General features: G+C 38.7%; 1 protein-coding gene across 1 annotated transcript; it reads right to left on the bottom strand.

Annotated features, from left to right (window-relative positions):
• Window positions 1–291: 291 nt before the first annotated feature.
• RB195_012565 (uncharacterized protein) lies at window positions 292–24,851 on the bottom strand (the record flags this gene model as incomplete). The annotated part of the gene is made up of 25 exons (XM_064201992.1): window positions 292–348; window positions 418–614; window positions 2,140–2,209; window positions 2,262–2,377; window positions 6,759–6,873; window positions 7,139–7,218; window positions 7,318–7,476; window positions 7,617–7,750; window positions 8,541–8,647; window positions 8,724–8,839; window positions 9,256–9,397; window positions 10,309–11,255; window positions 12,062–12,211; window positions 12,280–12,381; window positions 12,752–12,848; window positions 13,662–13,753; window positions 13,894–14,006; window positions 14,368–14,551; window positions 14,627–14,759; window positions 14,825–14,925; window positions 16,246–16,413; window positions 16,762–16,835; window positions 16,923–17,016; window positions 24,616–24,721; window positions 24,792–24,851. The coding sequence occupies 25 exons, from the start codon at window positions 24,849–24,851 to the stop codon at window positions 292–294; spliced, it is 3,714 nt and encodes a 1,237-aa protein (XP_064057873.1).
• Window positions 24,852–26,163: the final 1,312 nt, after the last annotated feature.

The following is a 26,163-nucleotide window of genomic DNA, read 5'->3' as shown; positions in this document are numbered from 1 at the left end:
GCAAGTAAAGTGCTTCGTTGCCAGTTCCTGAAGAATTCTCTCCTAGTTCAGTATACTTTATAATTTAACAAGTGAGATGATGAGCAGCATCGAGTGTCATGAAAAGACATAAATTATAATACCCATAAAAATATCTGGAAAATGGAATGCTGACTGATGAAAAACGAGTTCAATTCTGAGCGAAGGTATTCGTGAAAGACAGTGCGGGAAAGGAGAAATTACACTGCAAATGATCACAGCTGCTGAGCAAAGAATGAGATGAAGTCCGTTTAGGTGTGCTTGTTCAGACTATTAAAGTGGCGAGTCATTCATCAGCAGCAGTCGCTTCTTGTAGACAAGATCGTAGCCCTATTAAAATGTTCATATTTTTGTAGAATGGAACAAAAAAAAAAAGAGATAAAGAGATAAAGTGCTCACCTGATTGCAGCAGAACCTGCTACATTCCGAGCTGGATGCGAAATGGTTTAGGCTTAGAGAGGGTTCGCACGAGGAGTATGTGAATTGTACGCAACGATCGCCCATTGGATCGTAGGTGAATTGGATTTGTTGCACTGGAGGTGAGGATGGTGACAAACATACCGAGAGTGGCGGCCGAGCTTGAAGGCAAAAAGACTCTGGAATTCACATGGTTTATTATCCCAAAGATTTATTATTATCGTACGTGTTGTCGCAAATGATTCTCTCAATATTCATTCCCGGAATTGACTCACGTCTTAAAGGGAGCATAGCACTGAATTGACGCTGTTGAGATCTCTCATGGACAATCCAGCGCTCAGGGTCTAGATTACGAATAAGACCATGTTCCCGCTCAATTCCCCTTAATAAGGGGATCGGAAACGTAAAAAGTCGGATTAGAAGAGTATTGCTTCGCTGGATTGATGTGGATGTGGAAGGGTGGGAACGGACAAAAAAAAAGAGGGGAAATGCACAAAAAGTGAAAAAAACCCAATAATTCTCCCAGAATTTCTTATCCTAATACGACTAGCAGATTGAAAAATCCGAATATAGACTACATTCTGCTTCTCAGAATAAAAGCGCGTAGAGAAACGAGTCTCGCAGTGGCAAACGACAAACGTAGATCACATTTCAAATTGTACTATCAGTTGCTGAAAAGGAACCCTATATGCCAGTAAGAAAGTATGAGTCGCGATCAAATCCATGAAAGCTCACTTGCCTGGTTCTATTGTATATAGATAAATCTTCTATCGAGTTTCATATCAAATACGTGAGCCTCTTGAATCATGAACACGCAGAGTTTCGCCAAGTTTCTACGGATCATCGTGTCAAGGATAATGGCGGTTTGCCAAGAGTGTCCTCTGTCTCTCGTTTCAAAGTTCTTCGATCGTGAAAAAAATTTTACTCGGATTCTATGTTGTGAGCGGCGGCCGAACAAACTTGAAACAACTTAGGCTTGAACGTGTCGATAACGAATTTAAAATCAGTGTGCTACTACTATATAGCTTTTCCAAGACTTTCCAATGCCTTGTGTAGTGACCACCGGCATCATTTTCGCTTTACTCTGTCCTCTGTTTCTTATATTTTCTAATATTAAGAATTAAAACTAGAATTTTGACACGACAAAAACTCGTGGCAAATAGTAGAATATTTGGGAAGGTTTTAAGAAGAAGATTACAAAGACAATGAGCTTTCGGGGTAAAATGTAGTTGGGAGAGGCACTCAGTGGCGCCCTCATTTCTCGACGACATAACTTACTTTTTCTCTTAGTAACTTTAGCTTGCATGTCATAGATCCTCCAAAACTAATGCTAGGCCTTAGGGCCCCGACTGGTTTGATTGTTTACTTCGCGAAATAAGGGCGCCACTGAGTGTCCCCCCAACTTTACCTGAACTTTCTATATCTACCGGAAGTGTTCGAGGCATTCAGTATTCTGAACTAGTTTATAGAAATCTCAAATCCAAAGACTAGGTTTTTTTTCACGTCCAGAAAGCGTACTATTAACTCCTAATCTTGTACTTTTCTTCATACGTTTAATGTCAATGTGCATTGTAGCAGAGATCAGACAACGAGTACCACGTCTCATGTGGCCCGTATATTCAGAAGTAGCAACGTAGAAGTCTACCCTATGCTATTGAATTCCAAAAGAAAAAAACAGGTCAGTGGAGTAACTTAAACACAAACCAGGCGCTTCACAACAGTACGCTCCCATCTCCATAGGAGTACAGACGTTACCCGGAGGGCAACCAGTACCCTGAAATAGCGAAATAAACTCGCTATCAGAAATGCAGTTGAGGTTATCTTACCTCTATCGCGTCGCACGTAATTGGAACTCCATTATTAGTCGCCACATCTCCATGCGGGCAAACTGGACGTGAAATGAAAGCAAACGCAAATGTTGGTTCGGTGCTGACCGGAAGAGCTAGAAAGATAGGAAGAACATTCTGGAAAGTAAGTTCGAAGACAAGACGATCCCGCCCGTCAGGCCGCCACCGTAACCACATTTAGGCGTCAAGTAAAATGTCTGTGTGGATAATTACTTCTGAAGAGATCGATTCCAGCAGACAAATGAACCGAATGCGATAACTTGGCACAGTTTAAGTGTGTTTTATTAGGTATTTTTAATTCAGGAGGATTTATCGAGAGGAGTGGTCCTTGTTTATCACTATTCTACTTTCTTTTCATTCTTTTGAAAGAAGCTCCATGTCTTGTCAAATTCTGGTATTCTTCTGTCAACGTAGAAAATTGTGTTAGCTAAGCAGTTCAAGTCAATTATCATCAGAAACAAACTAGAGCTAAAACTAAAAAGATTAGGAGTTCTTGAAAGTAAAGTTAATGGAAAATTGTGCAACTCTTTGGTATTATAGTTCACGTTTAGCATCAAAGACTGCTCAAACCTTAATTTTTCGATCGCTTTTTCGGATTGAGAGCAACTAAATGTGAAAGAGTAGTTGTTCTGAGGACAGAATTCAAAAAATTCGCCAACGTTTTCCCTTTCACCACACTTTTATTCTATTTTTACTCAGATAGTATATGTTGAGATGTCATCGTGGGTTTTCCTTCTGCAAATCTGTACGAAGCAAAAATGAAAAAAAAGAAACCAGTTTTCATTCGCTTGTCCAGTGCAGAAGAATATGGTTTTCAGAACACGTATGACAAATGTTGTATTCTCAAAGGCGGATTTTTAATTGGCCTGTGGCATGTCCACAGTTTGAGTGCGGCTGCAATGAACTACAAACACACGGTAGTCGAAACGGAATGAAAAGTTTTCAGGGTGCATATGTGCACCATGAAAACTTTTCATTCCGTTTCGACTCATTGTTTAATGCTAGATGCATTTTGAGGAGGGAACATCTTATCTACATTTCATTTATTTTGTCACTGCATACAGTTGGTCTAGAGAGTCACGACAGTGCCGTATGAATTCGCTAATCGGAATCTCTTGTGCAACTGCGGTAGCTGAATTCTTTCTTCACAGCAGTTACGAGAAAGGTTTGGTTTTGGTTTTAAGTGATTGTTCGGCGGTTATCATAAGGTTTGCTTACTAACGATCTTATCACTCTATGCACAGGGACTTGCAAAAGCAAGATGGTACTTGTTAGTGATGTCACTCAGATCCTGCCGTATTACCTCCGTTTATACCCTTAGGGTTAGTAAAACAGCCAAGAATAGCACCGAAAATGTTGCATTGTGCGGCTCTAGTTTTTCTTTTTTTGAATGGTTGTAAAGGAGGAGAGGAGAGGGGTCTCTCTGCCCATATGGCGAAGGAGTATTCAAGTGCAGCCTGATACCATGATGTAGTTGTTGTTGTTTTATAGAGTGTTGTAATTTTTCCTTTAATTGTTATCAAGTTGTAGTTATCAGATTTTTCGTGTTGTTGCCAATAATTCCTTACGTTTCTTATTTGATGTCTTTGCCTACATCGTATACACTTCCTAGTTCGTGAAGTTGTTGACTTGTAGTTTTTGTCTAATTTGTTGTGGTTATTACTTTGTGTAACAAATGTACATAGAAATGTGATAAACATATATGAATGAAAATGATCAAAAATGTCAGATCCAAACATCCTCAACGGGAAAAATGGTCATTAAACGTCAGAAGGAAGTTTAAGATACCATAAAAGCGTAATACTACATCATTATTATATTAGCGTAAATATTTATCCACTTTGCCGTCGAATCCCGTATATAGCCAGACACATTTCACTTGACGCCTAAATATGATTACGGTGGCGGCCTAGCGAGCTAGATCGATGGATTATAAAAAGCGACCTGGGCGGAAGAGGATGGCGTGGAGTATAATGTTATGTGTGCAACTACACAAACCGCGCAAGTACTTACGACGTAATAAGATCATATTCTCTGATTTTGATGTCTATCTCTTTCATATCTTCCTCTGTTTGTCAGGTGAGTATTATTTCTCGACATTTCTCTCGCTAATTTGTTAGCTTGTTTGTCTCTTGCATGCTTTTTTTGTAGGTTTGCATAAAAGATTTTTTTCTATGGATTTTTCCCAAATATACGTTATGTCCTCTAATGCGTGCTATGGCATGCAATATGGTAATTCCATCGTTTTTCTTCTTCTTCACTTTTCTTTTCACATCTCTTGCTGTACCTTCTGTCATCCTTTGTTGTCGCATGTATGTGATCGTGCGAATCATTGGATGATCTGGAGGGGAAGCTTGATGTATGCTTTGACGTTTCTGTCTGATACCTCCCTTAGGGCACTGCCGGCCTAATGAAGCCTAAATGTAATCTCAGACCTTGTGGATGTTGGGAACCTCTAGGAGAAATTACTAGCACGATAGTCTTCTTAATATTGTGCTTGAGCCAATAGGTGTGTCCACGCGAACGTTTGCTGACCCCTCAAAACAATAGGCTATACCTCCTACTAGTTGTGTTAAACGAAGACCTCTTAATACCCCGCTAATTGGAAGAACAACATTGGGTCATGTAACCCTGCAATCAACTCATTATTTGAGGTTGTTCTTAACCATGTTAGGCAGGCTAAGCGAAAGCCAGTGCTGGACATTCCGGACTGTGCGCAAGACGAGAGGGACGCGTGTGCTGTATGCCTTCGGATGCAGATAATCTGCGGTAGCACAAACCATCAAATTTGTTGGATTCAATGTCCAACATGCGAAGACTGGATGCATACCGACTGTATCAGCAACAACGTGTGTTCTCGCGACGGAGCAGAGTTGCGGAGAAGTGATGTGTAACATGACAAAAATGTAGCCTTATTTATTTAATGTGTCAATTCTGAGATTAAAGTTAAATGTGTACAAACTCAATAAATAATTATTATTTATGAGTATGATGTGATAACTCAGCAGCAGAGATTTAGTACGATGTGCTAAGAAAGCCTAGGCCTTGAGGGAGGTATCAGACAGAAACGTCACAGCATACATCAAAGGCATCACCCCACGAATCTGAGGTGTTGCGGATTTCAGGTGGAGTATTCTTATTCTTATACGGGATAGTAGATAATGGAGAATGGTGTGATTCCGTCTATTCCTTCCCAATTGCCGTAAAAAACGGCCCGGAAGATGTGGCGCCGCACAGGGCTGGCGCGCTCCAATCGAACTCCTTGTAGAAAATAGTGCGCCGGAACGCTCGAAGCCGTTTCTTCCGGGCCATTTTCTACGGGAATTAGGAAGAAATGAACGAAATCACCTTCCTCCCCATAATCTACGACCTCGTATACAAATACTCCACCGGAAATCCGTACCACTTCAGATTCGTGAAGTGATGCCTTCAAGCTTCCCCTCCAGAGCATCCAATGGTTCGCACGATTACATACATGCGGCAACAAAGGAGGACATAACGTATATTTGATAAAAATCCATAGAAAAATTTTTATGCAAACGTACACAAAATGCATGCAAGAGAGAAACAAGCTAGCAAACTTAGCAAAATGAGAAATGTCGAGAAGAGAGAAAATATTATTTTATCATGTCGTAAGTACCTGCGCAGTTTGTGTAGTTGCACATAGCTGCACACATAACATTATATTCCACGCCATCCACTTCTGCCCAGGTCGCCTTTTATACGCCTTGGTTAAATCATCTTGTACTTCGAAGAACGCAGAGTGTCTTTTGCTGTCTTTGAGTGTAACTATCAATTTCTTGCAAATAAATGTTCTCGTTGTGAGAAGGGTGCTTTTTTCTACAGTAACTTCTGACCTACAAGTAGAATTTCTAACTGGATGAGTAGGAGCCATAAATTCGCATCCTTATTCGTCTTAAGACCATAACTATCCGAACTAAACAGACATTCCTCAGAGGATCTAGAGACCTTTCTTTATTACTGTGTCGTGCGTTTAATTTGAGTATACCATGAACAGATTACAGGTCTCTTGTCCCACGAGTTTTGTTGGAGGAGCGCCGCTTGCTTTCGGATGGACAACTGGAGTTTACCTGTAAGAGATGACTCCAAGCCGCCCCTTGCACTCTCTGGTCACTTGACACCATGGTTTTGGCCGGACCGACTTGTGAGATACAAGGATTTTCAAGTTAATCCTAGCGTCTTAAGGCAAGCGCAACGTCGCTTTTAATACGGTGTTATCTTCCGATCCGCACCAGGGGGTGCGCCACGTAAACTCGCGGCTGACCGGTTGTGATCATTCTAGCACAAGAGGACCGTTTAGTATAATAATAATGTTATATATTTTGTACGTTTGAATGATATGATATGTGGTAATTTACTCGAAGAAGAAAGAAACAAATTTCTGATATTTGTCTTGATAATGGTTTCTGCATGGGATTCCTACTACGTAGCGCCTGACTGGGAACAAAAACTTACAATGAAATTGCAGGCTATCGGCCATGCATGTCTTGAAGCACTCGTGCAGATTTGGGAAGTTGTTTGAGTTGCCGCCTTCTCCCGAGTAGATGAAGTGCAAGCACTGACCGTATTCCTAAGCACGAATATATCCTGAGCTATACTCGGGTCCAAACGACATGAAGCGCAGATAGTTGAGTAAGCGGCTGCGGATGGAACCGAGGTGGGACCGTGGCGAAGTGTAGAAATTAGTGGCGGTAGCGAGGATCCTCATAGGATCCCAACCGCTGCGCTGCTTCGCGCCGCTTGGAGTGCAGCCGCTTACGCAACTGTCCGTGCCTGATGTCGTTTTGACCTAACTATAAACACAAGAAAAGTACTCGAAATATATCAGAACTCACTCTCGAATAGAAGAACCTCGAAATGAACTTGTTTCCGTGACCACTTACTACTGGTTCTTCACAAGACCGCATGGTTTTACCTACAAGTACATTTGTAGGGAATGTGACAATCTGCTGAGTTTCGATTAAGAACGGAAAGGTTGTGAACAAAAAAAAAAAAAAAAAAAAAAAACATCTACATGCGGATTCGCAATCGCTGCGTGACAAAAAGTTGTTCTGATTGCCACCGTATCCGTTGTATATGAAGGAGACACAGCTGGATGAACTCGCATCGAATGACCAGCGATGGCTGCTTTCCAATCCGTATCCCGGATCTTGTTCCATGAAGCAACTCTTTGCTGAGTTAGGAACTATCAGAAATCAACAATATCACTAGTATTTGCATGAATACTAACGAACAATGTACTGATCACATTACCATTATAGTATACCATAATAATGAACTGTTCGATAAATTTTAAGCACGAGTTCAGCTCACCAAGTCTTTCTGGATGAGATGAAATCTTCTTGAGAAAATGTGTTGGCTCTGGGCAACAGGCGGAGATTCCGTAGTTTTCATTCGATTTACAGAAATATCCTTTCGGGCAAGAGAGTGGTAAAGAAGATGAGCAGCTGAAAATACAGTAGTGCGGCTAAAAATTAAACTCAACGACCTCAAAAAAAAAAACCAATACTAAGTTCAAGATGCAGCTGTAGTGCAGCTGCTTACGTTTACGCAACTGCACAGTTGTTGACGTCGTTTTGACCCGACTATATTTTACTCAATACAGGCCATAAAATCTCTAATCACTTGCTTCTAATCTCCTAACCCACTAACCGCTATCTTAAATAGTGAAAGCCTAGAAGAAGAGGGTGCATTTTTGCTAATAATCAAACAGTCCGAGTCAGCTCTGTTAAGAAGTATTGCCCTCTGACGATCTAAGGATAGTAAAGCCAATCTTAAATGTAAAACTACGTGTTGTGTTGTAATTTAAGAGGTCCTAAATCAAACAGTCTATTCCTGGATGATGCACCAGGACAAATTGCCATCTCCCACAAGATATTATAAAGGACAGACACTCGCATTCATAAAACTTGAACGATTATTAATTGAGGATAAGCGCATCGGTGCTTCCAGTGTCCAGCTCTGTTAGTTCTTGAGATAGAGTGTTATTCAAAAATCAGGAAGGGATTTATACGAGGACCCTGTAGTCAAAATACAGAAATATGGAATGCCTCTGTTTGAGTTATCTTAATGTTAAAAAAAAAATAAAAGTAAGTCGCAAGTAGAGCTCTCCAAGCTAAAATTTATACTTTTAACTGAAACTTTACTTATTGTGCCTATAAATTACGGCTCAGAATTGAATGCAGTCGAGGATGCAACATTCAAATATGAATCTTGTATTAAAGCGAGAATTCCAACCTTTCATTGACATTCGTAGAAGGCACAGGCGATCCTTCGTCACACAACTGTGGAAAAATGCACGCGGACTCGCACAGTGCCACCGACTCGAAATTGTTCTGATTTCCCTATAAGATGCTAAACTGTTGAAAAATAATTCAGAAGAATAAAACACTAAAAGAAAATTAGAAGAATCCGACAAACTTGGAATCCATGAAAAGAAAATGGAAGACACTGTTTAACAGCTGGGTCGAAGTACCACCGTAGAAGAGAAGATGGGCCTATTCCAGGTCTGACAGGTTGATGGCATGCGGCTTCAGCTGAATTCGCAATTTTGCTTGAAAACTTAAAAAGCGAAAAAAAATGAAGATAAGCCACTTAAACTTTCGGTCTTAACTTTTCAAGGTGAAATAAAAATGAAATAAAAAATGTGTGAAATAGTGCTGAAATAAAAATTCATAGCAACATGTTAACAAACGGATTGTTTGTTGCTTTCCTTAGAGTGAAAGAATTTTTGCGTTCAGAGGCAGGGTTAAAAAAAAGTAATTGGTTGAATATTACTGAATTTCGGAGGAACTCGACATGTTCCTCGTCGAATCCATAATTTCTTCCATACAGAAGTAGATAGCGTAATGAATCTATTTGGATTTATATGAAATAAAGGCTCATGAGACTCGTGGGAAACTCTAACTCATACGTTATCCTTGAACAGAAGGCGTGAACTTTGAAAACTAACGTAGTGCTGGACAGCAGATGCTCTGCGCTTCACCGATTTGGCAAAACGTTCCCACGGGACATGTAACGTTCGCTAAGGCGCACATTATCACCACATCATCGTAGATCGGAATGTGACACGGCGAGACGTTAGAGGAATTCACCTGGAAAGGTCTTGTTTTTTATGGTTGATAAGTTCTTGGAAAGCTGTTTAAACGATGACAATGCTATGTACAGTTTGCGGTTTATCAAATCCTTCTTCTTCGAAATTTCCTAGAGAAAATCGTCGAAATCAAAAGAAATATAGGCTAGTTAACTTGATAGTGTCGGATAATTAAGATGATAAGAAGCTGAAGTAAAGCCAGCAGAGAAAACATTCCTGCTGTTTCTAAAAAAAAGGAAAAGTATAATGTCCTTCTATCCATATAAATGTAAGCAGAGAATTAAATCCAGGCCAATACGTTTACACTGTATCTTGTGTGGAATTTGATGTAAAAACACTTTCCGAATGATTACGGTTCTACTCTAATTGTAGATTGACGCAAATTACTGCCCCAACGTGAGCAATAAAACTCGCAGCTTGATAACGGAAAAGAAAGAGGAATCAGAAACTTAAACAGTAGTTGTTTGGGCCAAAAATCTTTGCTCGCCCTCAAACGCATGTCCGACCGAGATTACAGCAGCGATACAACTACTTCAGCTTTAGAACCCTTTTTAACAACTTAGTAAGTTGAGATTGCTAAAGAAGAAAAGAACAAAAAAAAAAGATTGTAGCTTTTTTCCAGACATCACCATCATTAAGTAACTTAAAAAAATAAAATACATGTCTCTCAATAGATACGCAACCTAGTTTTGCCATCCTATCACAATATAATTATCATGATGAGCTTCATTGGTTAAACTGAGACTTGATTTCTTGCTGAACATGTGGCAAACGCCTCCAGTTTTCCGTATGAGGTTTCGGAACGCTGTCGCTTTACTTACCATATCAGAGAACTAGACGTTGGAAATTTCGCTCAACGATACCTTTAGGCAGAACATTTTAAAAATAGGAAAAATAAAGAGTTTAGCTTACCTGTGCCTGCATCTTTTCTTGGTTCGTTGATGTTGGCTGTGCAGTTAACAAAACATCATTCTCCGGAAAAACTGCGACGCTAAGAATGTCCGGTTTTTGTGCTTCTTGCGTTAAAACTGCAACACGCTCTTCCGATGGTGAACCGGTCGTAGAAATGCTGCTAGGTATGCTTGCAACGAAGTAGGGTTCGAACGGAGTGATGGTGGAGGTTCGCTGCTGCTGCATGACTTGCTGGAAGGCTCGGATACCATGCGCTAACCATACAGAATTCTGGGAGACATTAGCTTTCCGGAGTTTGGCGTAGGGTTCAAACTCTTGAAGGGCCAGAACGTTGTGATTGGCCGAGGTGTACATCCCGGGACGATGTTCGGTAGGATAGAGGTTCACCTGAGTGGCAGTAGGATCACCGTTTGGATGCGAAATGTAGACTACGTGTGGAATTTGTTCATGGTTTTCATTTACTGGCGCAGGAATAATGGGCTGGACCTTCTCCGTTTCTTTAATATGAGCATACGGTGAAGGAGGAAGATTCGGCCTTGGTGCTTCTGTCACGGCCACCACTGGCAATACAGGTTTGCGAAGTTCGTTGGCTGGGAGTCGAATTCGCCATTGTTCAGATGCATGTGGGAGGATTGTTGCACTATGAAATCCTGGAAATTTGTCACTACCACTCTCACTGTTTCCCATGGATTTCAAGTTGCCAGGTAAAGCAACTGAGGTACGGGGTTCGGAGACCTCCTCAAAGGAGGAAAGTGCGCTGAGAGTTCTGGCTGTAGCAGGCGGTGCTGGAGAAGATGCCATCAATTTCTCGAAGATCGAATCGAGCGACTCGGATACGGTTGTCGGTGGCCGAGTCGTCGTTTTAAAAGGAAGATTTTCGGCATCTGTGGTAGTCGGAGTGTTGTCATGAGGAAGAAGAGTGAATTGAGGGAAGGGCGGTACGAATTCTGAAAAAAGCAGAATTACTGTGAAAAACTTTCAGAGCTCTGGAACACTCCATGATGGTAAGGTGAAGAAACTAAGGGAGATCAGGTAACCATTAACACATAATTTAGCAACTCAGTGATTTTCGTGCGAATAGAAACACATACACCAGGATATAATGCCAATTTAACAGTTTTTTATACGTCTACGTTAACAGAAACCGCAGCGCATTGTACCAGAAGAAGAAATCAATAGCATACAGTTGCAGTGCTACGGAAAACAGAAGGAATTAACCGTTCTGGAAGAAGTCCTAATCTCCTGTGGTAAATGGAGTTGGCAAATGTCACATCGAAAACGCTGGATACGATACCAATCCAGGAATCCAGAGATTAACATCAGAAAAACCTCTAACATCAGTAAACCTTACGACACAACTCTTTACACCCATAGAATTGGTGAAATGAAACTTCGTAAAGTAGTTTTTGCTACGGATACTGATAAGAGAGTAGTTTTTTTGAGTAATTTCATCTTTAGTCCAGTTTCCACAGTTTTATTTTATCTATAGATGAAAAGAAGCGAATAGTTGCCTCGTTGAGGAAACTAATCCCTTGAGTACTTCTGATGCTTCAGATTATTGAATTTCCCGAAGTGTTCCTCGTTTTCCCAGTGTCATTTGCGATTAAGATCCTATCTATTGCTGGAAAGAGCCAAACATCTAAAAGTTTCGCGGATGTTGTCTTTAATTAAGTCATTGCACTCACGAGATAAGATTTACCAAGCTGCCTAATCAGTTTAAAGGAGTAAAAACAAGCGCAAGTGTTTTTCTTACCTTTTGGGACGTTGACTAATGTGGGGAATGATTCTGCTGTGGTTGTCTTAGCTGAAGATGTGCTAACGAGCTGAGACGATGATTCAATCACTGTAACGTTGGGTTTTTCAGAAGTAGGCATTGGCACAGGCGCAACAGTAGTGTGTGACCCTGAATAAGAAGTGGAATGTGGACAAAACATTATAATTACTAGAGAAAAGTTAGTCCTTATGGCTCACCCAGAGACTCCTCAGTTGAGTGCAATTCTTGGAAGGTTCTAGTTACAGGCCGAGTACTGACAGTTGTGGTGGTGATTGGAGTGCTATGCACCATATTCTTCCCTAGATAAAAATTAACACTTTAGAGACAACGTAGTCCACATGTGGACGCCGTTTTTTTTTTTATTTGATTTAGCTATATTTCCACTTTTTTGTCACTTTTTCTTCTCGAATAATTAAATCAGACCTAAATGAAGCTACATAATGCGTAGGGTCTCGGAAAATCTTTTATTTTTGAATTTATAAAAATAACAATAACAATTACATGTGAACTGGAGCCGCAAGCGGCTAATTTTCCTCAAAACACACTTTGTCGCCAACGTGTTAAGCTATTTCCTAGTGTCTTACCCTACAGTAATTCAAAAGTTCACTATGAAAATAAAAAGCGTGTTGTGGTTCGGAATCTTTCAAAATCAGTTGATGTAGAACTCACTTCCCAAACAGAGTCGTTCGCATTTTTGCTTCCTCAGAAAACGATTCTCGTTGCCACCTTCACCAGAGTAAAAGAATAGCTCGCATTGCTTTGTCATCTGCAAGGAATACACTTTTCTCCTTTAATAATTTGAGAAATACCAGCTGAGAACAGATCTATTTGCTGAATTCGGTAGAAAACTACAATTATAAGAATAGTACTGACCATTCGTTTGTTACACAAATAATCATATCTGCATGGATTTTGAAGTAGGGTGGTGCTATTTAGAACAAAACCAAATCTTGGGAATTTTGGGTGCTGCGTTTTTTTCACGGTTATAGAACTCGAGCTAGGAATAAAAGTTGCAGTACCATAAAAAATAGCACCCCTCCTATTTCCCCAATTAGGGATCTGAGTTCATCCGACAAAGCAACTCTTTACACAGCTGCAAAATAACATATAATAAACTCCTATAAATTCCTTAGTCACACTTCATCTTGGACGATTATAAAAAGCCACTCTATCTGATCATTTAGCCATTAATCCACTACAAACGATCTGTTTTCATCAATTCTGCGAGTAGAAATAGTTTATTGGTTATGTTGGCTTAGGGATCTGGTGCTTATAAGACCTGTGGCTTATTGATTTAACCTGGATTGGTTGATTTCTTGAACCTTGAGCCCTAGCCATTGATGGAAAACAAAAAAAAATCAAAATCTTTCCGAATGCTTTCATGAAAAGGAGCGCCATCAACACTTACTACTAACCACCCTTTTTAAAGTCATTTCATAGTTTCCAACCGCTCGCACTCATCTGTCACTCTGAACGCAACCGAGCACACCAAATTACACCACGAATCAACCGGTTTTGATCAGACCACTGTTCTGTTGACCCTTTAAATTCTCTACAAGCTCAACATCTAAAAACATACTTTGTCGAAATAGTATCGAGGTATTTTATAAGTGCCGTTCCCGAATTGTGGTTGCAAATCACATGCCGACAGCGATGGTTTTCCAGAAAATCCTGCAATGAGATGGATGATCATTGTGTTATGCAAAAGAAAGTATATGGCACCAATTAGTGAATTCTTGTGCTCAATAATGTTATTTAAAGCTTATTTACAAATTGTACATCATGTGAATAGAAATTTTTCAAGGGCTTACCGCTACCACAAACTCGCAAGCATTGGTTCTGATCCACAAATCGATTTGCATTTCCATCAGAGCCGAGATATGTAAATGGCCGACATGACAATGCTGACTTATCGAAGTACCACCTTAAAGGTCTTGAACTAGCTACCTTAATTCGCTTGCAAAGAAGATCTCGTTAAATCCAGTTTTTGAAAAAAAAAGTTTGAGAATATTAGAAACATTTGATTGGTAAGTGCGGGTTGATAAAAGAGTTATGTTTATTTTAAAGGCACAAGAGAAACATTTTGGGCAACTGGATTTCTGAAATGGGCACTGATGGTCTACCAGAAAGACGGAAAAAGATTGTAGAAATCGAAGACGAGTGTTTTCTATATTTAGAACCTTTTATTTATCTTAATTTTGAAAAGATGGAAATATAGAAAATGGCATTATTTGTAGGATGAACCAAAACTAAACAGGAAATATTGTATATACAGTTGAACTTACATTTTTCGAGCAATATCTCTTGGATGTCCCTCATCAGCATCTTGCTCACAGGGATTTGTTCCCATCCAACGTGTTGATGGGAGGTGATTCCCATGTTCAGCTGTTGTCACTTCAGGTGTTGTTACTTCGAGACTTTTCATGGTAATAGCATGGATTGTGGTTGTTCGAGTTGTTGTTCTTAGGCCTGTAATGTCCACAATTACGTATATATTCATGGGATAGGGGCGGGTGTAGCGCAGTCGGTCATCATCCTGAATACCTGCAGTAGTGCTTGCGTTTCGCACTGTAACATCTACTGAAGGGCGATCTGTACTTATCAGTCCCGCTGTCGTTGTCATGTCCTCATTTCTTGAAGTTGACACCACAGTCGTCGTAGCGGGCGAAGTGTTACTCTGCAGCGCGAGTTAACTCGAACGTATCCCTCCTATCATAAAAGAAAATCCATGAAAACACTAACCGTAGCTGTTGACGGAACAGTGGACGAAGGCAATTTCGTCACTTTTTTATTCTTAGAAAGTTTGGCGTTCTCAGGAACCTCTACTGCTGGCTCTCCAACTCCTAGAAATATACATTTTTGGAGCAATAGCGTCGATTACAAATAAACCCTCACAGCAAAACAAGCAAGCATCAATTTAAAGTTTTAATTTAATTAAAAAAAAATCAAGAATCCTAAAAAATGTAGCCGAAGAAGTTTAATTTTAATGGTGGAACTAATTTCTTTATGGTAAGGACACACTTCGCCGTATTAAAACACTTCATATACACAAAACATAGAACTCTGCAGCCGTTGAACTCTTTGCATTTTCCGTTCCGCGTCATTGTTTTCGCAAGGAAGCTGAACTTTCATACGGATGTCTGTGGAAAAACCTACATCACATCTACCCACTAACGATAACTAACAAACTCATTGATGCGCTAGTGTCAGTTCTAATGAAATATAAGTAAGTTGAAAAAATCAGAAGATTCCGTGATGCTTAGCTGTGTACCTCACATTGAGGTATTTGATTTCTAGACGGAAGTACACTATATGCGTTCCTTCTTGTCGTCTGATCTCAGTAACAGTCAATCCTATCAAAATTTTTGATAGGAATGACCTTGAAATTTTTGATGGGGTACGTCAGAATGTCTGGATTCTACCTTTTCGTAAGAAAAAAAATAGGAGAGGAGGACAGATGGATGAGTCGTTCGAAAAAAGTGTGTTAAAAGTCGTCATGGTTTTTCTACATTGATAGAATATATTGATAGAACATTGATAGAATTCTGATTTTGTGTATATTTATTAAATTTCACAGCTTTTTTTGTAGCATTAGTGAAGGCATACGAACTGTATAAGCAACAAAACCCTTAACAAGAGCAACCTGCTTCTTGTTATGTTTTGTTTTCTTCCTCCTTGTTTTTCCATACTTTCTGCGTCACTTAAAATAGACAAACAAAAGCAGAAATTTGTTTAAGACATCCATACTGTGAAAGGAAATACGATCTCAAGAGTTCTAGACTCGGACTCTCGGAGATGAGTCGCCATGAGCAAGATGAGCGCCAGAAGTGTTGTTTACTTGCAGGAAACCACCTCTATAGCGTATTAACGCTAAATTAAATTTAAATTAAATTAAATAAAAATAAAATAAAATAAAATAAAAAAATAAATAATTAGCAACATTAAATAAAGAATCTGCACTCGCTTCTATCTATCAAAACAGCATCGTTTTGAAACAAACAAGCGCTAAAGGAAAGAATGGGCAAATTTAGGAGTCAGTGAAATAGTTTAGTGAACTAAGTTCGAGTAAGCAAACGGTAGTACACCGAGGAGATAAAAACAAAAAATGTAACAGCTTTAAGGTAGTGGAAAAGAAAATTTATGGTCTTCCAGTTCTTTTTTACCTCTACACGCGTTTTCGCACTGTTCGTAAGTGATAAAGCTGTTCTCGTTCCCTCCCAAACCAGTATAGGTGAGTTCATGGCACCCGTCACTGGCCCAGTCGTAGTAAAATCGTCTCAACGCCTTCTTCCCATGTCCAATCGCTGGCGAGAGATGACATCGGTTAGCAACTGTAAACAGAACTTTTTCAAAAATTTAATAAAATCATACATTTGAATTAAATATTGCATAAAAACTGGCAAAAAGTAGTTTGGAGAGGGGCACTCAGTGGCGTAATTGTTTCTCATTTCTTATTTTTTATATTTCGAAGTAAATAATTAAATCAATCGGGGCCCTAAGACCTAAGCATTAGTCTCAGAGTATCTCTGAAATGTAAGTTAAAGTAAGAATTAAATACTAATTATAATAACTAATACTAATAATAAAAAGTAAGTTAGAGTGTCGAGAAATTAGGGCGCCACTGAGTGACCCCCTCCCCCCAGCTACATTTTCAACTCGATTGAACCTTATATACTTACCTTTCCTATTTCTTGGACAACAATAATGACTTGACTCGTCGTCTCCTTCGTGACACCAAAAACCGGAAGGGCATCTGCAGATATACGTACAGTGAGAAAAAAATGATTTGACGTACGTAAATAAAGTGACAACACGTGACGATTGAATTGCGCTTACGCACTTTTGCTTGCGAAGCCACGGCCGCGGATGACAGGGTTGAGGTCGATGGTCCTCCATCAGCAGAGGAATCCCGTCCGCACACAATAACGAGAAATCTAAACAAAATCCTCTTTAAATTAATGGATAAGGCAAGTTACAAACCTATGTTGGAATGTAAAATTAGAATGGTGAAATTAAATGTAAAGAAATTCTCCTGTCTGCTTGTTTGATTAACACTTGAGTTCGTTTTGTGTGGGGATACCCAGGAGAGGTGTATAGGAGTAACATGGTTCCGAACGTCATTATTCCTCGTGGATACGTGAATCGGCCCAGAATTCAATAACTCAAGCAAGAAAAAAGGAAAAAGGCCCCAATAAGACGTAGCAAACGAGATCCCTAATGTGATTTTGAAAAAAAAAAAGACTGTTGTATCTAAGGTACTTCATTAAAGGTTTAGTTTGTATTATACTTTTCTCAATAGAAAATTCCTAGTCCTAAAATAAATCCTCTTCTTCATCCCCATAAAATGCGTAATGTTTTTAGCACTATTTCTAACAACATTCGGAAAGAGTGAGTGAACCAAAAGACGAAAAATTTCCGAAGAAATGAGCCTTGTGTTCTAGATTTTCTCAGACTTAAGTTTTAGGTCCAAAAATCTGTGAAAATTCAACCAATACCCATGGATTTGGCAGCTAAATAGTTACGATGGAAATAAGTTAGGACTACTTATTTGAGGCGCTCATGCCGCTGAGGATAAGTTTGATAACAGGAGAAATTATCATTGGCTCCACTTGAAATATCATTCAGTGAATTTCACAAAAATTAAAATCAGAACAAAACAATTCACAAGGAACTTTCTAACTCCGAAGAAAAATCGATGAAATTTGGTATTGAAGTGAAGGATCTCTTAAAATCAGGTTCTCCTGAAATGATCCATGTCCAGTTTCTTACCTCTTCAAAATAATCTAGAAGCAGGAACTAAAGTGCAAATAAAACGTTGAAAAATAAAATTTCAAAGAGTAAAAGGCTAAGGCTATATCTAGATAATTGAAAAATCCCATCCAGACACACCATCATAATTGACGGAATTGACGACGCGTGGGGCGACAAGGTAGTCGGCGAGAACCCCAGTCAGCAGGAGAAATTCGCACCACAAATGCGGCATCATTTCCCGTAGTGAAACCGAACGGATAGAACTCAGCTAGCCTACACCACCGTGTCCTTCACGATTAGATCCGAACTATAAATTTTAAAACACGATTTTAGTGAATAACCGAAAATTACGACAAAAAGTGAACGCAACAGAGCTACTGGCAGAGTAAAAAGAAACAAAAACATGCATAAAATAGAGGAGACCATTGGGTTTTGCATAAATTTTCAATGCGACATAAAAAAGTTTATTCGTCTTTTCTTTTTTTTTGCGAGAAGGATAAATGATGAATTATTTCTAAACATAACAGACATCAATAGTATTCAGTTATTTATTTATTTATTTATTTATTCACATACACCAATAGTACACAAGAAAAGAAGGATAAAAAATGGAACACACTTTGTCTTAGTCAGAAAATCTTACGAAAAATATCACAAATTTTACTAAAACCGGAACCCAATTTATTGTCAGAGGAAAAGGCGCTGCGTTTTTTTTTTTTTGTGGCGGATAACAAGTCGAACAGTTATTCGTAGGTTGAGATGCCTTTGCCCGAAAGGAGGGAATAATCAAAGTTTCCTACTAAGATAATCGCACTGATTAACCTCTCCTTCCAAAACCAATAGCATCTCAAAATCCAAATTTCTCTAGGAATTCGCTGGTCGAATTTGCAAAGTATGGATAGTACTGTCATAGATGGATCTTGCATACGGTCTCTTGATATTTGTGGTTGGACCTTCCATTCATTGACAAAGACAGTATCTTCTTCATCCAGAAGCTACCAAAAATACATGTAAGTACCAGAAGAGAGGTTGGAGAAGCAAGTGATTACGAAAACTTGGCTGTGCTGTTCTCCTGGAAGGACATGGAAGATATAGCCTTTTCGGAGAAGAGCCAGACTCCCTAGGAACATATGTTGATCAGATTCCTGGATAAATGCGGGGACTGAGCTTTTTGGGTATTGAGACAAACATTTTGATCCAGTTTTCATCTCCTAACAGTCCCCGAACAGTCACACACCAACGATGCAAATGCTGGGAAGAGCAGAATTAATCGAAGTTCGAGAAACAATGCCAGATCTTGTCGTTTCTTTGTCACCTCTCACGTCCACTGTTTTGTAGAACAAATTTGCTATTGAGGAGAAAAATGTAGAGAAATTTGCTCCTTGGAAGAAACCTACATCCACGCTTGAGTACAAAAATCTAAAACTCGATCGATCTGAAGATTTATTGGGCACTCGAAAAGCTTTGCTGCTGGTGCTGTTCAAATCTTAAGTTCTTCTTAGAGTTCCACTCAAGAGGAATCTTCCCCTGCTTTGTGAAAAAGACTTAAACGCATCGAATCTCTTCTCTTCTGCGTTCAGAACCCTTGCAAAAGTGAATGCGAAGAATGCGAGGTTTGGTATCGCAAATAACTTTTGAGTAGGAACAATAGTACTATTTTATATTCGCATTTACTTTTACATTATATTTGGTTTTAAATGTATTTTGTAGTTCGGACAAAATGCGAATCACTGGAGAATTGAATGCCGTGAGTGTAGAATCATCCAAGCTCATGGATCAGGAAACAGAGAAAGTCTTTAAAGCGTTGTACAGCATAGAGATTTTTAAAATTTTGCGGAATTTCGTCAGAATTTGACAAAAAACGATCAATAGACGTGTTTTTCATGCTTTCCCCCACAACAGAGGTAAAAGGAGCGAAAATAAATATTTTGCAAGAAAAAAAACTCGAATACTTCTGATTTGCCCTAAAATAAGAGTGCTATCGCAAGACCGATACGTCCTAAACAACCATGATCTTGTTTAGTTTTTTCAAAGTTTCGGGCCATGCTCCTATTGTCGTATTTGAGCCTGGATTACAAAGTGTAACTTTAATTAACAGTTCTGAGATGTGCACTACGAATGACATCCCTCAAATATCGGGATTTTTCAAATATATGAGTCGAAAGTTATTTTCAGGATGTGTTGGAAGGTGCCACTTCCTCAGGATCCTGTAGTACCAGAACAACCGCGTCATTTGAACGCTTCACAAAATGAGCACTATGGGTAATCCGGTGCATTTTCCTTCAAATCCAATAATTTTTCATACGAGCATAGGACTCTTTTCCATCTTGTTGCAAAACTATCAGCTAGACAGTGATTATTGCGGCTATAATTATGTTATTAGTTATTATATTGCTTTGGTAACAGGTTCATATAGCGCTTGAACAGCAGCTCGTAATCACCCAAAAAGAAAATCAAAGTTTTTGTTCGTCAGGGATCAATAAATCAGCATCACATTCGTTTGAGAGAATAAGGAAAGCAGGTTGATAAACCTATACACCACCATCTGAACAGAATTCGGACCGATTGGTGCAACCTTTTAAAGACGGATCAACGTCCAATAATTTACTTAAGTACAAAACATTTCATCCTTACACCTACTTAACTACTTCACATAGAAATTCAGTCAAATGTAAGAATCTAAAACTACGAAGCAGCACGCGTTTCTTGCTTTCTTCTCGCTTTCAAAAAGAGATCAATCTATTTGACGAAGTATCAGGTAAATCAATCCATGCCGTTCCAATATCGTCATTTCAATTTGAATCTGATCCAAAAGCTCCGCCTCAGAAGTGAATTAATAATTCCAAATTTACTAAATAATTTCTGCGGAAAATGCCGAAGACGTACGGATAACTGGAGTGTACAATTAAAGAAATAGTGATCTACAAGATATTTCACTATCTGTTCCAAACAAAAGTTTCTTGATTATCTGATAAAAAATTAGTTTAAGAATTAAAATAAAAGCGCTGGAAAATTTTCATAGATATTGCGCTATATTGAAGCAAAGTACTGTGGATTTTGCACAAGCCTATTCCAACTTTTTTTTTAGAATAAAAAAAACAGTATTAATTCTACAAATCTGTAACTGAAAAGATGTCATTGGTAGCGAGAGTGGTTATATAACTGACTGAAATAGAAATACATTCAAAAATTGGCGAAAAAAAAATCGCGTTCTTTTCGTGGTATCACGGTACTGTTAATGAATGCAAAATATGCTTGCCAGTGAGTTTGAGTGTCTCAAAATTTTCCAAAAACTCAAAAAACAAAAATGTGTCCACAGTTAGAGCCCATCGTGTGCCGCTAACTTCTCGTGGAGTACAGACTACATACATCCGACGGTATAGTCAATGTTGGCTCACTCCAGTGGTTAAAAACCGAGGCACCGGAGAAGGAACAAAAGCTCTCGAATAAATGTGAAGACATTAATCTACTGTGTATTCTTGATGGATCTGCTTTCAAGGCAACCATGTGAGCTCATTTCTTCTAAATTTAAATTTTATATATAATTCCGACGAGGCATACGAAAACACTGGGCTGCAACTAAAAAGGAAGTTTTTGTAGAAGTGATGTGAAGATTAAAAGAGTATGAACGTAATTTTCAAATTAGTACAGTGCGTATAATTAAAATTAGTATAGTAACGAATGTTGCAGCCTGCATTGAGGAGGTATGATGAGCAGAGATCCTCGATATCGCTAACGTATGATCGTGGTCGATGGTGTGCTTGACATGAAGGACGAGCAAACAAAAACAAAAGCCTTTGAGGGAGGCTCTCAAGAGAGCCCGGTGAGAAAACGGCGACTCCAGCGTGATCAACTCCATAGAAAAAATCGTAGAAAAAGTGAATCCGCAAAGCAGAGAGCGTCCTCGTAGAAATTTACACAGCTAAGAGGATGAACGAAATCTATTCAAGTGTGTCGCAGATCGTTGAAAACCTATTCCGTTCTGCGGATTCCAGCTTAATGGACAGGGAAAAGGTAAGGAATGTCGAAGAGTTTCGAGAATTCACTGTCCGAATGACATATACAAATAAATCAGTTCCGCAAGTGACGTCTTATAGCCGGCTCTCGCTCAAAGCACGCCTAATACACCTTAGACTCAAAGCAAAGTTTCCTTTCTCGCAACAGTAACTCTGAAAAATGTCAGCATCTTAAAAAATTAGATTTTCAGCAAAGGATATTCCATTTTTAACGAAATCGTTTGCACTAATTTTATATCCGAAGCGCTGGGAAATTTTTGTCTCTCCCTTTGTTTGAAAAATCATAGACTGCTTCTTATTTCTAGCGTTGTGAGTTCGGATGCATTAAAAAATGAATAAATGAATTTCCGAGCAATTATCCTTGTTCTGAATGATACCAGAAAGTATCGGATGGAACAAAAAGGGATAGAAACAAAAGTAAATAAAATAGCAAAATAAAAGTACTAAATTGTGAACAAGTTCGCTCAACTTTGCTGAAAATAATTCTTCCAGAAGTTCCAGCTTTAGTCAAAATACGTTGTACAATATGAGATACCATCATTAAGCAAACAACTAAACATAACATAAATATATCCTACAGGAAAGAAAATTTTTCGCTAAAAAAAAACAGTTGAGGATGTAATGGAACGGTCTAAAAATAATTTAGGGACATCAATTTATTTATTTATTTATTTATTTATTTAGTTATTTATGCATGCATGCATGCTATATGTTTATTAGGGATTCGCATTGCAAAGAAAGAGATATACACAAAAGTACGACATTTGCATTTATCTAGAAGGAAAAAGAGAAATTTATATAGAAACGAGCTGAACGTTTGACCTGGTAACGAATAATTTTCTTTTTTTAGGATCTATTTATGCTATCTTTAGTTGTTTACTATAATGGTGTCTCAGATTCTACAACGTGTTTTGACTAAAGCTGAAACTTTTGTAAGAATTAGTTTCAGAATTTGTTTCAGGAAGTTTGAAGCACGTCCGCTATGCTTCATCCCTGCACATCTTATCAAAGTAAACATTGCGTTGCGTGCACGACGTAGACAGGAAAGAAAGAAGAAAGTGAGCGGTGCACCAAAGTTATTCCCAAATTCGATTTCAAATTTATTCAACTAAGATACTAAAACTGTAGAATTGTTGTGTCTTTCAAGACCATTCAATTGGAAACTTCCGTAATGACTGGTTTTCAGTTCCTTAACACATTCTCTAACCTTACTTTTCTCTGGAAATATTTTCATCAAGTGGAATTACGTTAATTTTTTCAACGATCCTTCTAGTAACATCGAATCAGCTCATTCTGTCCGCTGAATTTGATTTCCACGTTTGGAATGGAAATATACCCAGATATGAAGAAAGAAATTATTATAAAAGTAAGAGTTTTACAAGTTAGTCAAGCAATTATCAGTGTGCTATACCTACCGCGACGTAACGTTGTGGGAGTCTGGTCTCTTTTTTTGTTCGTTAGATTAGCGCATAAGTGCAAAGAGCGCAAAAACGTGTACTCATCCAGCATCACTCACAAACCTGCACCACAGTGCTACTCGTAACATTCGTTGATCTCTATGTAATGAAAGAATAACACAGCTTCAATGTTAGACATGCACAGAGTCCGCCCAAATTTGATCTCGCACTTCAAGTCCTCTCAAACACTCTCTGTGATTCCCAGCTACTATCTGCTCCGTAGATCTTTTTTTTTTACTCGTTGGGACGGAGAAGAATTTCGCACATCAGTGAAGACTCAGGTGTTGGATGTGATTTGCACATACATAAGTTACTGAAGGCATAAAAAGTCCGCTCAACTTTGCTCGGACACCTTGACTGTCGCATGGATGCCAAAAATAAGGAGAAAAAAAATAGTGGAGCTTAGATGAAATGAGATGGGTCAGGCATCGTTAGATTGAAGCCGCGAAGTGGATACAACGACAATAAAGGTACACCAGTACTGTGTAAAACCATTCGTCACCAAATGTATATGAAAAACAACTACACAAAATGTTTTAAATGATTCTGGTGTAGTTCTGTAATGGTACAGTCATGAATTAGGGCCTACCCCCTGAGAAGTCCCCTTAACCTATTAAAGTATTTTTATCCTCTCAGACAAATTATTGTATTTATATCAATTTATCGACTAACGACCTTTTTCATCGAGATCTGATTTTCTAAAATTTGAAAATTTTATTAAATAATATTCATGTCTCTTACTTTTAAGGAAAAAACAGCCAAAGGAACATGACTGCGCTCTGAATTCAGTGCGCCATCTAATTTCATATTTTCTTTGCTACCTATTTCTGAGCAGGATACTTGCACAGTTTACTTGTTCTGCAAAAAAAAAACCTTATCTGCAAAAATAAGCAAGTATCTCTAGAGTAATAAAAATCAAGGATTTTAAGGGCACATAAATTACTGGGAGAGTGGCGAACAAAGAATATGTTTTCAATCGAAAAGGACCTCGTACGTTTAAAATATTACAAAAAAAAGTTGGTTGGGTTGCCAGAAGTTTGGGATTTGCTGCCCTCTCAACAGAAAATTACTAGAAATCGACTTCACCAAGTCTAAATTTTATTATAAAATCCTATTTAGTACATGTACGTAGATTAAGGCCCAACGACCGAAGAGGACCGGGACTGAAAAGACAGAATAAACTGAACTAGTAGTGGCTAACACATATTTCGCTCAAAAACAGGTCGGAAAAAAGTGAAAACTATTTGTTCATCAGGTCAAGTGCTTAGGAATAAATTACGGATGGTGTTTTACGATACGCTTCACTTACCGTACGATCGTCCATCGATTTGCTGCTGTTCACTACGATTGCGATCCACATTAGGAGGCGGTTGAATCCAAACGTTGAACAGGGACACTTCACTAGTGTTAGGATTCTGAATTGTCACTTTTTGTGGATTCACTTCAACGTAGTAGGCTACATGGAACGAACACAGTTAAACTTACTCGACGAAACTTTCTGCTACCGTCTGAAGAGACAACGAGAAGTATGAACCAGACCAACATTTCCAGCATTCATGCCATAATCTAGAGCAACAACAAACTATATTTACTCACATGAATAGAATAATCTTTCTATTTATGAAAATAAATATTTACTATAAATTTTACATAATATTAATTTATTTTCTATAATATTTCAAATAAAGGTAATATGAATATAGATAGAATTTTCGAGTTAATAAAGAATGACGCAATAGTAGTAAGGGAAAAGTTGCGTATGAAGAATAAGTGGTCAGCGGAAGGTAGCTATTGTCTCCTTCTTACGCCCGCATTATAAGGATTAGTCACAACGTGATCACAACTCCAAACAAGGACATATTCAGCGTTTCGTCGAGTGTTTCAACGCCGCAAAGCTACGATGCAGACACGTGACGCAAACGTTCTTAGAGCTCCTAGAAACAACAATAGTCCAATAGTTAATAGTAAGAAATTAGTTAATTAACTCTCTCGGATATGCGAGGATCACCAAAACTTGCATTAAGCAGAACCGCTACATCACTTCTCTTTTTGTTTCCACCTTTTGTTTACAACCCACTGCCAACAGACGTTTCCTACGTTCACTCTAGGGATATCTACGGTATAATTGCAGTACAGGCAGTATCTTTGACATTGACTGGGCTGAAAGTGAGGTCGAAGAACTCGCTATAGAGGAAAAAGGAAGGACTTGTCGAGAAAGTAAAACTAGTTGAGAGCAAAATAGAGACATTACGGTTTTCCGCAACAACATAACTACCGCCGTCTTTAGCCGGGTTCGAACGATGGAGTTACGGTACAGATGCCTAATTGTTACGTATGAAGTGGCTGTGCTCAGCGAACATAACAAATGAGTTGTAAAATGCGTAAGAAAAGTGAATGAAAAGGTCCCACAGTCTGATATGACCAGGAGAAGCTAACTAGATTACTATCTCAAGAAATAAGCAGTGCAGCAAAATAAAATATGAGTTTTAGCATCGAAATTTGGCAGGATCACGAGGACGTGTGTTAGATTAGTGGAAAAGTCTACTTCATAGTACAAAGAGGAAATACAATATGCTGAACAAAATTCTGATGAAGATGCTTTCGTTTTCCATCAACACATAAAAAACCACGGCTAAATTAGCTGCATTGCTATAGTGAAGGTTACTCGAAACTCTTATGATGAACTTCCAGAAATTGCAAGAAAAAAGACTTGTTTTGATGACAAAAGGTTGGATAATTAAAATCTGAAACCTGCTAATCTTGAAGATAACTCTCATCCGATCGAGAACCAACTATTTTGACGATGAAGAACACTGAGATGCCTGTGCTTTAAAAAATTAGGGAAAACAGCAGAGGA

The sequence above is a fragment of the Necator americanus genome, chromosome V (genome assembly GCF_031761385.1).
Source record: "Necator americanus strain Aroian chromosome V, whole genome shotgun sequence".
Taxonomy (NCBI): Eukaryota; Metazoa; Nematoda; class Chromadorea; order Rhabditida; family Ancylostomatidae; genus Necator; species Necator americanus.
Note: the sequence above shows the minus strand (reverse complement) of the source record. Positions and strands in the feature narration are given on the sequence as shown.